The following is a 13,452-nucleotide window of genomic DNA, read 5'->3' on the forward strand; positions in this document are numbered from 1 at the left end:
ACTTTAATCCAATCCAAGCCAATCCAAGCCAATCCAATCGAATCCAATCCAATGCCCCTCGCGAGAGAGTGTTATAGCGCCGAAATCGCCACCACGCGAACGCGTGATGCTGACGTCACGATCACGCCACAGATGTTAGCGACTGCAGCGCGCTTAAACGATATGTCGTTTAAGCGCGAACCGACCGCGGCGAGAGAGCGCGATGCGAGCGCCCCACCTGTTCTTGCGCGCGAACCTAACGCGGCGAGAGAGGGTGTTGCGCACGTCCCCACCTGTTGTGCGCCCGAACCGAACGCGGCGAGAGAGGGCGTTGCGAGCGAAGAGAAGGCGAGGAGGACGCGGGGGAGAGGGCGCACCTCTGGCCGACGGTTGAATGAGTCAAGGATATAAGGCACGTTCGTAACTTTCCGTTCTGTGTCGGCTTTGTGGCTCAGTTGGTAGAGTACCGTGCACCTTGCGTTCCGCCCGCAGAGTCGTAGGATCGAAACCTGGCGCCGGCAAGTATTATTTCTTTATATAGTGTAGGGGGAGCGATGCGGACGCGGACTACGGACGCCAACGCGGGTGACATCGTGAGTTACTGAAATGCTCTGCATTTAAAACATCTGTGCTTTTACACAGTCACACATATTTGTTTTATACCGGAGTGTAAAGCACTTACACACTGGGCCAAACCGGGCTTGACGCTCCTCCGTTCTTGGCGGAAGGATACAGTGAGCGCAGGAGCAACGACGCTTGCAGTTTCCTTTGCATTTGCTTTCTTGGACGCTGTATCCGAAAGGATTCTTTGCACCATCTGTGTTTCGAGCGTAGCCTCGACGTTGTTTCAGAGGTGGTAACGAACGGCGCGCCAAGGGAGCGCCGCGCCGACGACGAAGGAGGAGCTCCGCACGCAGCGCTTGGACGACGCCGGGCACTGCTCGTGATCACGAGGCGCACGCTCAAGTGCGCTCACGCGGGCTGAATAAATCAGTTCAAGCCCAAACGCTGTCGCAGCTGATTCTCTGCGGCGGTCGCGACAAGGGCAAGAGCATGCTCATCCCGTAACGACAACTGCCAAAGAGTTTCATTTCATTGCTTCCCATCAAGTCATGATCGCAGGAAAGTGTGGTTTGCTGCACCGGCCTTCTGAATGAACCTGTTGCCTAGTGTCCTTAGCGCGCTTTACCGTTTACCGTGTTAAATGAAGCAAGAGTAGCCGTTAACCGCTGAAAACGAAAGGATTGCACTCTGCGGTTTCTGCATTCCGGCTACCGGCTCTGTCGAGTAGCGACATCTGGCGAATTTGTTGCAAAGCAAATGACACAAACGTTTGTTGCCCAGAACTGTTCGCTTACGCTTGAAATGGCTTGAATCTTAGACGTCTTAGATTGAACTCTCACAATACAATAATTTTTTTTAAAAGAGCCGTATACTTCTACTGTAGAACTTAAAAAATCGAAAACATGACGTTGACGCCGCCATCTAGGGGGAAGAATTAGGACCAAGTATTGCATTAACCAGAATTCACGCCACCGCTAAATATTTCTATATAAAATGAGTAAGATATATTGTAATGATTCCGCAGTTACCTATATTACCTTGCCCAAGACGATTTTGAAAGCATAAAAGAGCTATGCTAGTTCATAAAGGCATCTGAACCATTGGAAGCGTGGGAAGCTGGAGTAGGGGCGGAAATTTTGCTCGCTCATTCTAAAAAAAATTGTCATTTATCGTGCTCCTGATCATCATTTAGCAAGAATGTAGTAAACAACATCAACTAAGATTGCTTGCATGAAGCGCAGAGCACAGCGCATTTGCTGTGCCGTAAAGTTCCGGAAGAACGCCCACCCAAATTTAAGTACAGTGATATCAAGTGAAAAATACGAGATGGGTGAAATTTCGGGTCAAGCGCGGAAAGGACGAATAAGTGACCGCATCTACACGTGAAGAGATGATTCGGGTTTGTTTTGTTCACTCATCGGCGCTAAAGCCATGGATCTTACGGGGTGGGCGCGCGTCTTTCAGTAAATTGAATATTTCACCCGTAAAAGGGGGTGGGCGATGTTTCGGGGGAGGGCGTTCACTCGGAACTTTCCGGTAATCTAATCAAAACGCGAGCGTACATTTCGCCGGCGCAGGGGGCTCGCTACTACAGTCATTAGAAATTCTAGCCTCTGTATCGCTATGTAGCGACGGTAAAAATAAGTTACCGTTCACGGAAACTCTCGCGCATGCAAGGTCGACTTCCGCAATCACCTGTATCTCCTGCTCAAAGTCCGTAAAGACTGAAAACGTAGCTTAAAAAAAAAAAAAAAAGGACGTCGTCGTCTCATGTGCGACCCACTCGCTGAAGTAACCATGGTAACGACGACGCTCTAAACCAAACCGCCACCGTCAAAAATCGCGGACATTCCGGCGGCCAACCATGAAATGAGTGCTTCGCCTCGGACGAGGTCGGACTATGTCGTCATCGCAAGCCGCCGAGCCAACAAATAGTTCTGTCTCGTCGGGGTAATAACTTTTGTTAGCGTGAGCGAATATGCTTACTATTTTTGAACTTGTTTCTACAAGAACTATAGAGTAGATTTCTGACACAAACAAAAACACTTTGAAATCCATCTCAGGCCCCCTTTAAAGTAGCCATGAAGACAAAATACAACTTCGTTTAGTTTGAAAGAACTAGAATTCGGTATCTCACTCAGCTCCATTACAGCCACAAAAGATGTTTTTTAACGAAAAAAAAGAAAGAAGTATTTAAAAACTTTCAAATTTTGTGCCACAGTGGCATGTTATGAGCAAGAATGACGTCATACGGGCCAACAATAAAACAATTTTCAGTGAGTTAACTGCACGTTAGCCTTCAAGTGATGCGGTCAAATGGAACTAGAGGCCCCATTACAGACGTCCAGTCATGTGTCGTCGCGACAGGTCAGTTAGGCGGCCGCCAATCGCACAAACAAGGTTCCGTGACGTTATAGAAAAGTTGCGGGAAATTGGATAGGGGGTCGCGACTGCTTCGCACGTACGTTTTAATATCTCCGTTGTTTGTAAGAAGATTGCGATGACATTGGTATCATTGCTATCGGGATCTTTCTAATAAACCCAACTTGTATTTTGTCTTCATGGCTCCTTTAACCCTTTCGGCCCCGGCGCTCTATGTTTAGGACATGAACCAGAAGACTTCTAGCAATTTGAGAAGAAAACAAAAGCAACTAGTTTTCTAGGAAATAGTTCTTCAAGGATTCTCCGTTTCTATAGATATCACCATTGTTCATTTTTTGCTTTGGCTGAACGCAAGAGAGAGGAAGGGATTGCACTGAAGGCAAAGCTGACATCAGGGTGACCCCAAGGACCGAAGTTCTAGTTTGATGACATGGCTGTATTAAGTGCAATGCACTTCTTAAGCGACCCTGAACCTGCGTCCACCGGCGATGTCCGCGCACGTGGAGATGGGCGCGCGCAGCCTGGCCGCTGACATGGCACATACCCACGTGGGGGATTGGCCAGGAATCTCCTCGTCTTCCTTGGCAACGGGGGGAGATGGGCGCGCGCTGCCTGGCCGCTGACATGGCACATACCCACGTGGGGGATTGGCCCAGAATCAGGCGTGAGAAGGGCTAATGCCCCTGCTTAAAGGAGTACTGACACGAAATTTCAAAGCTGAGATCCGCTCTAGCAATCAAGTACAACGACAACACAAATAGGTGTCTGTGAATAAATGCATCTTTCTTTCTTTGTAGTTGTGTGTGTGTGTGTGTGATCTCTCTTTCGCGAACATTACCGAACCGCGCAAATTCAACTCGTGCATTCGCACTTTCACATTCTTCCCCTCGGGGAAATGCGGGGAATTTTTTTGAAAGATACCTGCACTCCAAACCTCCTTTTTTCCCTTCTGTGGGCTTACTCATTTCCGAAATTTAGGAAATCAAGCAAAATTGATGCCTGCTGTACATTTTAATTGCCTGATGACTTACATGCCATGCCTGTAAATCGCTAATTACTTTCATCACTTGCCTGATGACTTAATTATATCTCATGCCTGTAAATCGCTAATTACTTTCATCAGAAGCTCATTTTTTGTTTATAAGCTTATAAGCTGATTTTCTACTTAGGTCGGATTCAGACTGTTGCCGCAACAGCCGTAATAACTTTAAAGAATGACGTCAGTTCACGTCTCAGGCAACCGAATTGCGTGACAAGGCGTATTTTTTTACGTCCATAGATCACGATATGGCTTTTTCGTCGGCACTCTGAACACAGAATTATAAAAGGTGCTATCGGGTATTCGAACTTGCGACTTGCAAAACAATATACCTAGAGCTTCAGACAACTCGGACATACGCCCGCGATGCAACGTGTGAAAATATAAATGATATGACTTATAGCCAGTTTATATTTTTATTTAGTTTTAGCATTTCAGGGAGCCTGGATGACTATTTCTTGTATAGCGCTCGTGCAGTAAGCATCCCCCAAATTCCTACAATATCTCATGCCTAGCGACTGCATTCCTTAGACGGAGAAGCACTCGCCGGTCGTACCACTGACCGCTGTGCTAGTTCACCCAACGCAAGAACTGCTGCCCGCGACCTGGTTTTAAGCTTTACGATACAGGTTTCGGTTGATTGTAATTCCTGCGTAGCTATATTAACTTCGCTGACTCTTCTCCCGCCTTCAGTCGGCCTTAGATTTTTCTACTAGCGTACCAGTCAGACAAGCGTCGCATGTGCGCTTGTGTGGAGCGACTTGCACTTAGAGCTTGATACCGTCTACAAACTAACAAACTAAAGGCACATTCTTCCTGGCACAAACTTGTCGTGGTTTAGTTTTAATTGAGCGAACGAATTGCGACGACCCGCCACCCGACTAAAAGCTGGGTCTACTGATTCTTTAGGAGGGTCGGGGAGCCGTGCAGTAGCGCAGTCAAGCTTAAGCCATCTTTTTTTTTACTTCGTAGAAAATCGGCAAGAAGGTTGCAGAGAAGGGGACAGCATTTTTGAATTGATTTTTAAACTCAATAAAGTCGCGTAAATGGCGCGGGAGTGGTCAAAACATGGGCTAGAGACTCCAGACTATACAATTTGCGGGAGTAATCCTGCAATGTTGCAAATATCCTTAGTGTCCCTTTAAACCTTCGCTATGGTCGTGACCGTTGAGTACAGCTTCACGACCTTCAAGTCTTACGTGTTGGCGTGAGCTTCCTGCCTTTTTTTTTTTTTTTTTCAGTTCACCCACGATCATTCATCATCGTCAGAAAAAGTTGGCTTTCCTGCAGGGCGTATTTGCGCTCAACGGCACTAGTCAGGACACTAAAGCTTCGCTTTATGACGACCCATTCGCGCGAGAGGTCGGAATGAAAGCAAACACTTTTAGGTTATACTAAATTCATTTAGGAAGAAGAGTAAACACCAGAGCTGCAACTAATAACCAATTTAATTTTCCTGTTTGCCGTAACACCTACGGACAAAGATTAATTCAATTCAATGGCGCCCATATTTGGAACAGTATACCAAATAACGTCAGGAATAAAACTAACTTCTCTCTGGCTTTAAAACTGCATCTAATAAATGTGTATAAATAATGATCAATTGTCTTTCTTATTGATATGTTACGGGTATGTTGATTATGTATGTTATGATATACGATGTGTCAAATATTTTGTTGTGATGGGTTAAACGTTTGATATGTTCATTTCCCTGCTTTTTACTAACCATTGTGTTCGTTTTTGCCGCTGTAAAGATAGCGTATTTAGTATTGGACCCACGACTAGCCAATCGGCTATGGGTCCAAACACTGTCTTGAATATTTTTGTAACCGTATTACATGAATAAACTGAACTGAACTGAAAAAAAAAGATATAAAAACCGCTACTTCTACCAGTTTTTTGTCACCTCACTGTCGCTACCTCACTTATTTTAGCGCAGGGTGCAGTTTTAAATGGTACCGTATTTTAATTTCATGCTTTCTTTTTTATTTCGAAGCTTTCATTCATGAAAAAAAAAGGGATCGAGTTGAGCAGCCTGTACCCAGTATGAACATCTGCGTGCATAGGATGCCAAGGTCGACCAGCACGCCAACTGATCAGTTTAAGCAATATTTTATAGGAAATTTCAGCCCATAGCACAGAAGACTGAATATAGATTGGACGGAACACAATAGCCACTGGCCAACCGTTCCCAGGCACGAGCGTTTCACCTACCTCACGCGCTAAGCAACAATGACGGATATTTTGCGCAGCTGTTTTACTGCAGCTCGAAACGAAGACGAAACAATGGTTTCTATATGCATACAGTAGCGGATACAAGCCAGGAATTATTAAAACAATATTCCGCAGTGCGGCGAAGCAGTGAACTTTGGAAAAAAACAACGTACCATGAGTTGCAACATTTTTAGTTAGTTAACTCTTTTTTGTTAGTAAACTCTTTTTAGGGTTAGTAAACTAACCCTTTTGTTAGTAAATTCAGTTCATAGTCAGCATTGTGTCTGTGTTTTCTTCCCAAGTCCTATGGTTCTCGTTCAAGCTGAATTTTAAAGTCGTTATTTGGAAGTTTGGTATTTTGTTTTGCGCTATTTAAGGAATGTGGTATTCGGGGATGTGGGCCACATCCCTAACGGTCCCATTCCACAGTAGCTGCCAAAGAGTAACATGACTTGCCTTCTTCGTATTCCCCAGCTGCGGTTATGTCATTCTTAATTTTACAGTTGATATTCTATCCGTAACTTGCTCAGTGGTGCTGGCGTACATTTATTTTATTTTCTTAGCTTAAAAGCGTTGGGACGTTGAGGCTGAAAAAAGCCAGCGTCGGTGGCGGTACGCGAAAATCGTGATTGGTCGGTAAGGTAACGACGAATACGAGTCACGCGGAGGAGCGGAAGGATTCCGTCTGTCGCAAAGTCCGCCGAGTGGCGCTGCGAATCTGACGTCATTGTTCTTCTGTGAAGAATGCTGGACCACTGATCGGCCGCCATGATAGAACACGTGTACGATGAATGGGGGCCGTCTACCCGTTTCTGGTGTTGTTCTAAATCATCGTCTTTTTCGAGGGCGATGACGAATCTACGTCTGCTCCTGCTAGGCCATTCTTTATTCAGCACATATACTACAGCGCCTGAAGGAGCAGCGTGGTTACCGGTTAGGAAAAAACATTTTTTTTATTCAGTAATGACACCTGTATATTTGCGAGCCGGTTCTACTCATGCATTGACTGAACAAAAAAGTGAATTGGCAAATACTTCAGACGTTGCACGATATATAGGATTGAGAGAATGGTCAATTTGATGTGATACATAATACGGTGTCTGAAAGTATGTTTCTGAATTCCTTCTATTGATATATATTTTCATGAAGGTTTTAATGGCAATTTTCTCAGATTCCGCTTTTAAAGGGACACTGAAGTGAATTTGTCAAGTTCCCGTTTTTGCTTGCACTGCGTAGACTGGCTCAAATTAGTACACTTTTCATCGTTTATCCGGTTGACAAATCGGTAATTATTTTACAAAGCGCGAAAGAAGAAAAACTACCATGCGCGGTTTGCGGCGGCCGCACCAACTAAGGCTGTGACGTTGGGAGGAGGGGCGCCGTGATTGGACGATGCCCAAGGTTAGCAATCACACAAGTTTCGGTTTCGGTTTCGGTTCTGTAAAACATAACCAATGGCGTTGTTGGATGGGCATTCTCAATATCTCAGTAATCATCGTACCGCGCTTCTGCCATGTTGTCGGCTGTAAAATGCACAAGATAAGCCTCCCAGGACGGCTTGTAGTCGTAGCATTCACTAGCCGAGACCTACCCAGTGCATGAACGCCCTCCGCGTACCCGCAGACGCCCAAATGTCATGCGCTTTTCCCCCATATTTGGAGCTTGCCTCCCTCATGCCTGTATCGTAAAAAGCGTGTTCACACCAGGCCAAGGGTCTGTTCATTCTGGCCTGTGCCCACTGCCTGCAAGCAGTCGGTGCTTATGGCAACAGCACGCCAACGAGACCTCGCTAGCGCGCCAGTGCCAGCCTGCGCGCGTTTTGTGAACTAGTTTGTGTAGCCATGAACGTTGCGGCCCAAAAAAAGGTGAACTCAATATAGAAAACATCGGTGGAAAACAAAAAAGTTAACTTACAAAAAAAAAAAAAAAGAACATACCCTCGGGGAATCGAACTCGTGACTTGCAAAACATTTGTGGTGTCATACCTAGCGCCCCAGACCGCTGAGCCACGGAGCGGGACGCGAAGGCCCTACTAATATAGGGTATATATTGTACAACCGGTTTACACTTTTATTTAGTTTTGGCATTTCAAGCAGCTTAGGTGACTATTTGTTGTACTGCGATCGTGCAGTAAGCGTCGCCCGAGTTTCCACAGTAGCTCACGTCTAGCAATTGCATTTCGTAGACGGAAAAGCGTTCGCAGATGCGTAGTCGTGCTGCTGACCGCTGTGCTTGTTCGCCCAGCGCAAAAAAGTGCTTCCCGCGCCCTAGTTTTACGCTGTACGGTAAAAATATCAGTTGATTTTATTTCCTTAGTACCTATATTGACTTCGCTGACTCTTCTCCCGCCTTCAAGAGGCCTTATATTTTCCTACTGGCGTACCAGTCAGCGAAGCGTCGCATGTGCGCTTGTGCAGCGCTTGTGTGAAGCGACCCGGAGCTAGATACAGTGTACAAACAAACCAAGTAAAGAAAGGCACATTCTTCCATTCACAAACGTGTCCTGGCTTCGTTTCAACTAAGCGAACGAATTACGACCAAGCAATTTTTTTTTAACCTCCTTGATTGCGACGACCCGCCGGCGGCCGGCGGACGAAACGCTGGGCCGACTGACTCTGTCGGCCGGGGAGCCGTGCAGTAGCGCAGCCGTGGCGCAGCCAATTGCCAGCTCATCCCCTCCTGACGTCACACGAAAACGCCACAGAAAATGGGCGAGCGTAAAGAGAGGAGGACAGCATTTTCGAATTAGTTTTTCTACTAAATAAAATCGCGTAAACGCGCCCAGGGTGGTCGAAACATGGCCTGGGGACTCCGGACTACAATTTGCGCTAGTAATCCCGCAATGTTTACATATCACTTCAGTGTCCCTTTAAAGGTGAAAGTTAAAAAAACGTCTGTCAAGTTCTATGCGGCCAGTAAAGACTGACATTACTGTCTGAGGGCGAAATGCGTTTATTGGCCGATTCGGCGAAAAAGCTGTCGTCAGCGTTTTCTGTAGCAGCGAAGATGCACCTAATTACCACTGGCTGTGCAGCGTCATGTTTCTCGATACCGCCTGCCTCATAAATAAAACACAAAGAAAAGAACAGCGCCCTACTATTAGGACAGCGCCTGGGCATGTGCAGAGCCACGTGGAAAAGCAGACTGCAGACCCGCCAGAGGCGACTGTTCGCCTGTCGCTCTCCTCGATAATAGTTCTTGTTAAAAACAGGTTTGATTTCAGCCGGCGCCGCACCATGCTTCGCATTCATCCGCTTCTTCTCCTCACGCCCAGCGGCGCAGTAGTCACTCGTAATCCTGCTATCTCTGCGGGGTGCAAGGCATCCTGTGGCGTTCAGCTGCACACTGAGCGGCGTTTCACTGGACATGAAGGTTTATCTAACCACAACTCATCTTAGGTCTCCTCGTAGCTCTTCAGGTAGCGGGCGTAAGCAAGCTACCCTTTAATACTAACGAATATCCTCATCTTGTTAATTAGGGATGGTCATGTGATGGTAGGAAAGATCCCGCAATTGTAATTCTGGACCAGGGCGTAATATACAAGTGGCCGTTTCCACTTCTCCATCACCTGGGAAGCACGGTGGGGGGCACTAGGTGCCTCTTCACACTGATTTGGCAGGCAAAGGCAGAGTTTTCCTCCGGGTTCCTGCCAACAATGGCGAACTATGACTGCCCGGCCCTCTTGTTCAGGACATATGCTGAAGCACGGCAGACACTGACCGATCCCCCCAAATCGCTCTCATGGTGACAACCGACACGAATTCGGCAGTACTTAATCCTGCTAAATCCTGTTACTAAATCCCGCCAAGCTAAATCCTGCAAGGTTATACGTCATCCGAGGGAACACAGTCAGACCTCCACTTATGTGACTGCCACACGCGACAGACCAATTTATTGGGATCATTATTTAATCGGGATGTCCTGTTCTTATTCGATGGTCTGTCATTCTGGGATGTCTGACAAAGCTGGCCACCCATCAGCAACAAAAGTTTCCGCCAGGCATCATCCTGGGAGCAACCCGCCCCATCTGACTAGCACAAACCCCCCAATGATTTCTCAGCGATAAAACCCAGTGGCCTAGCTAGCTCTTGGAATTAAAGACCTCAGCCGATTGGAAAATACATTTCTCTCTCCCCTATTACTCTCTCTTTCGGGCGCTCGTGCTCGCAAGCACTTGATTACAATTACCTGAAATTAATCTTAGTCTCTGCACTGAGACATGCATCTACGTCACCAATTTGTATATTCATCGAATCAAAGAAGCATAAATACAGGTACAGTAACACCGGAATTCAGTAAAACCGGCATCAGTCGTAACCTTCCACACGTGTTGCAATTTGTATTCGAGCTCACGCATTATCTTGAAACCCCTGAGTTGATCCGGTAGGGTATTTAAAACCCACAGGATACAGCTATATCCATGTTCAAAGTAATCTAATAGCACTACAAGTTCGTCGATTTTGCTGCGTAGGGGTTCTTCGGCCTCCCCTCGTTCGTGGGAATGCTTCAACGTTTCTTCGCATCAGTGGCTTTCTCCTTGGCAGCAGCACGCGTTGGTGCTTGATGCTGTTGTGAGATGACCGCAGGCGGAGAGGCTACTGTGGGGGAGGGGTTCAAGGAGGAGTGTTCTCTGGAGAAGATGTCCAAATTTTCCGGCACCTGCGAGGATTGCACTTCCTTCAAGAGATGCCCAACTGATAGCACATGTTCCAAAGATCTTCCTCCTCAGATTCTTTCACGGCATCAACCAAGCCCGTAGGAGGGACTGCTTTGTGTGAAGTGTGGCGATTGAAATGTGTCCTCTCGTTAACATTTTTAGGCATCCGCGCCGAGCACTTTTCTCTCTTCAAGGGATAAAATTTCCAGAAATATGCGCTAATGGTGGATATCTTTAAACCTTCTCCTTCTATGGGTACATCAATTAACGTGTGGGTACATCCCTGACGCCATAAGGAGAGGTGTGTTCACAGAGAAAAATTTCCTAGATATGTAGGACAGTTCCGGTATGGGCTCTAATCGCGCTTTAAATTTGCTCTAGAAGTGCCCTGGTTTTCTGTGCATATGCGCTGTTTGTAGACGTTACAGATATCTCCTTCGTTGAATAAACATCGTTGCTTGCCGTAAGTCCATCCGCCAGGGCGACATAAAGAGTTTGTTCCAAACATTTTAAACTCTCAATCCCTGCGCTCATCAAAGTAGCCTCAGAACGCGTTAACCTTTTCCTACTCTATCATACACCTTAGACACAGCCCCTTCGGTGGATACATCTTCTCCTGTGGCATTGCCACATATGGGGTGATGCCCCGCAAAGAGACGTCTCAACCAGAAAGAGATGTTTCAGCGGCTGGAGATTTCACGAAACACATTGGGCGGCTCCGCGAGCTGTATTGAAACAATGACCAAGCTTCCCTGCACTATCTATTCGGAAACAAAAGAAGGCTCTAGATTTGCATCAGCGTAGTCGCTTAGCCTAGTTTTCGGGGTTAAATGACCTGCATAAACCCAAACGATGATGTATTTTGCAAGTACCTCTTTAAGCAATCCCGATAAGGGCTCTGAAGCAGACCTCGAAAAGATAAATGGGCTGATTTAAATATTATGTTTCCTTACTTTCAAGATGGATAGTCCACCTCTCTAACGCTACCTATGTAACCTCGCTCCAATGTCACAGAGTACGGATATAAGTATAACAAGATACCTTAATGTGCAATCAGCCATAAATAAGAGTGACCTATTGACGCATCTTTTGGACAGCCCGGAGTCTCCAACAGACGGTATTCTCCTTTCCAAAGCCTCGTATTTGTGATAGTGATGTGCGCCATATCCTGAGTCTAAAGGTTTATTTTCAAACCTATTCCCAAATGATAGTACAGTTAAATCTGGATGTAACGAACATCTATGTAACGAATTATCGGATTTAACGAAGTTTTTCATTGTCCAATTGCCACCCCCATTGAAGTACATGTGCTTGCCACCTCTACGTAACGAAACGTTGCGGTAGTGAATCTTGATGTAATGAAGTCGGCGAGCTGATCAGTCATTGTTTTTCGCACTTTACTCAAAAATCTGCCGGAGAAATGAACTAATTTAACGAATACTAGCACTACCGTAAGAAGCCAGCAGCAATGAAAACATCTGGAGTCGCCTATACCAGAAACTCGTCATTATGATGATGATGGTGGTGACGATGATGATGATAATGAACATGATTATGATGAAAGGAGGGGCTAACACCATTCCGTGGCTAACGTATCAGTCACTTCTGGTTCAGCTTGTGTAGCGGGACAAGAGTAACTACCCTTCACATTTTTTTTCGCCCGCACAGCAATCTACCGTGCGTTTCCACGTGTGAGTGTGGTTTCAGTACCACACTTAAGTTTTGAGGTGCTAGGCCGTCCTGTCGGCGTGTAGTCGCGCTTCTCCTCTTTTATCTGTGCTATCGGTCCGTCGGTGATGAGTGCTGCTGCTAGAAAACGAAAAGTTCTCTGTTTTCAAGAAAAGCGCACAATTTTAAATGCAGTCACCGCTGGCGAGGAAGAAGAATGTCGTCGCCTGGTATAGTATCCCAGCTAGGACCCTCTCAAGAATCTTGATTGCGCTAAAGAGCATCAACTTCGCAAAAAGGCACCCGCTCAGCATAAGTTTGGTTCTTGTAACAAGTTAAGGCGCCGAAAAATGACAACAGGAAAAAGTGATACTTATTTAATTTTTGTGAACACGGAGGTAAGTGAGCTTGCTTCTTTGGAGTACCGTGTAGTGCCTAATCTTGTGCGAAAGCAGGAGGCGCAACTCACGCAGTTTAGTCGAAAAAGACGACAGAAAAAAATTCTGTAGATTTGTCGTATTTTCGCGTGTCGTACTGTCGTATTGTCGTAGTCTTGCCGTGTCGGGACTCTGGTGTTCTGTCGTGATTCGTATTCGTGTCCTGATTTTGATGTTCCGTCGTGCCGAATTCCTGTCTTGTCATGATCCTGATGTTCCATCGGTATTTGCATATGGTTTGATTGTTATTGCCCATTGTGAGAGTAACGTAAATGACAGTTCCCAGAGCTTGAAATGGGGCTAGTTGGTTTCTTACTCGGAACATTGCTGGCGCTAGGCGGGACAAGGACGACGAGTGCGCTCCAGTTGTGTGTTATTCGTCGTCCTTGTCCCGCCTAGCGCCAGCAATGTTCCGGGGATGACAGTTCCGTTGTAACTACAGGAATGTTTGTCGTTGAGAAAACTGACTTTGTCGTTACGACAGAAATGTGTGTCGAAACAACAGATGGGTT

General features: G+C 46.3%; 1 protein-coding gene across 1 annotated transcript in view; it reads right to left on the reverse strand.

Moving 5' to 3' along the window:
- Nucleotides 1–9,059: 9,059 nt before the first annotated feature.
- Nucleotides 9,060–13,452, reverse strand: part of LOC144139081 (uncharacterized) — a 163,546-nt gene continuing 159,153 nt past the window's right edge. The window contains exon 4 of the mRNA XM_077671563.1: nt 9,060–10,837. Coding sequence (XP_077527689.1) covers nt 10,685–10,837 — 153 coding nt within the window. The 3' untranslated portion in view covers nt 9,060–10,684. The remainder of the gene's footprint in view (nt 10,838–13,452) is intronic.

Source organism: Haemaphysalis longicornis, unplaced genomic scaffold (genome assembly GCF_048455015.1).
Source record: "Haemaphysalis longicornis isolate Haplotype H1 unplaced genomic scaffold, Haemaphysalis longicornis Haplotype H1 scaffold_5, whole genome shotgun sequence".
NCBI lineage: Eukaryota > Metazoa > Arthropoda > Arachnida > Ixodida > Ixodidae > Haemaphysalis > Haemaphysalis longicornis.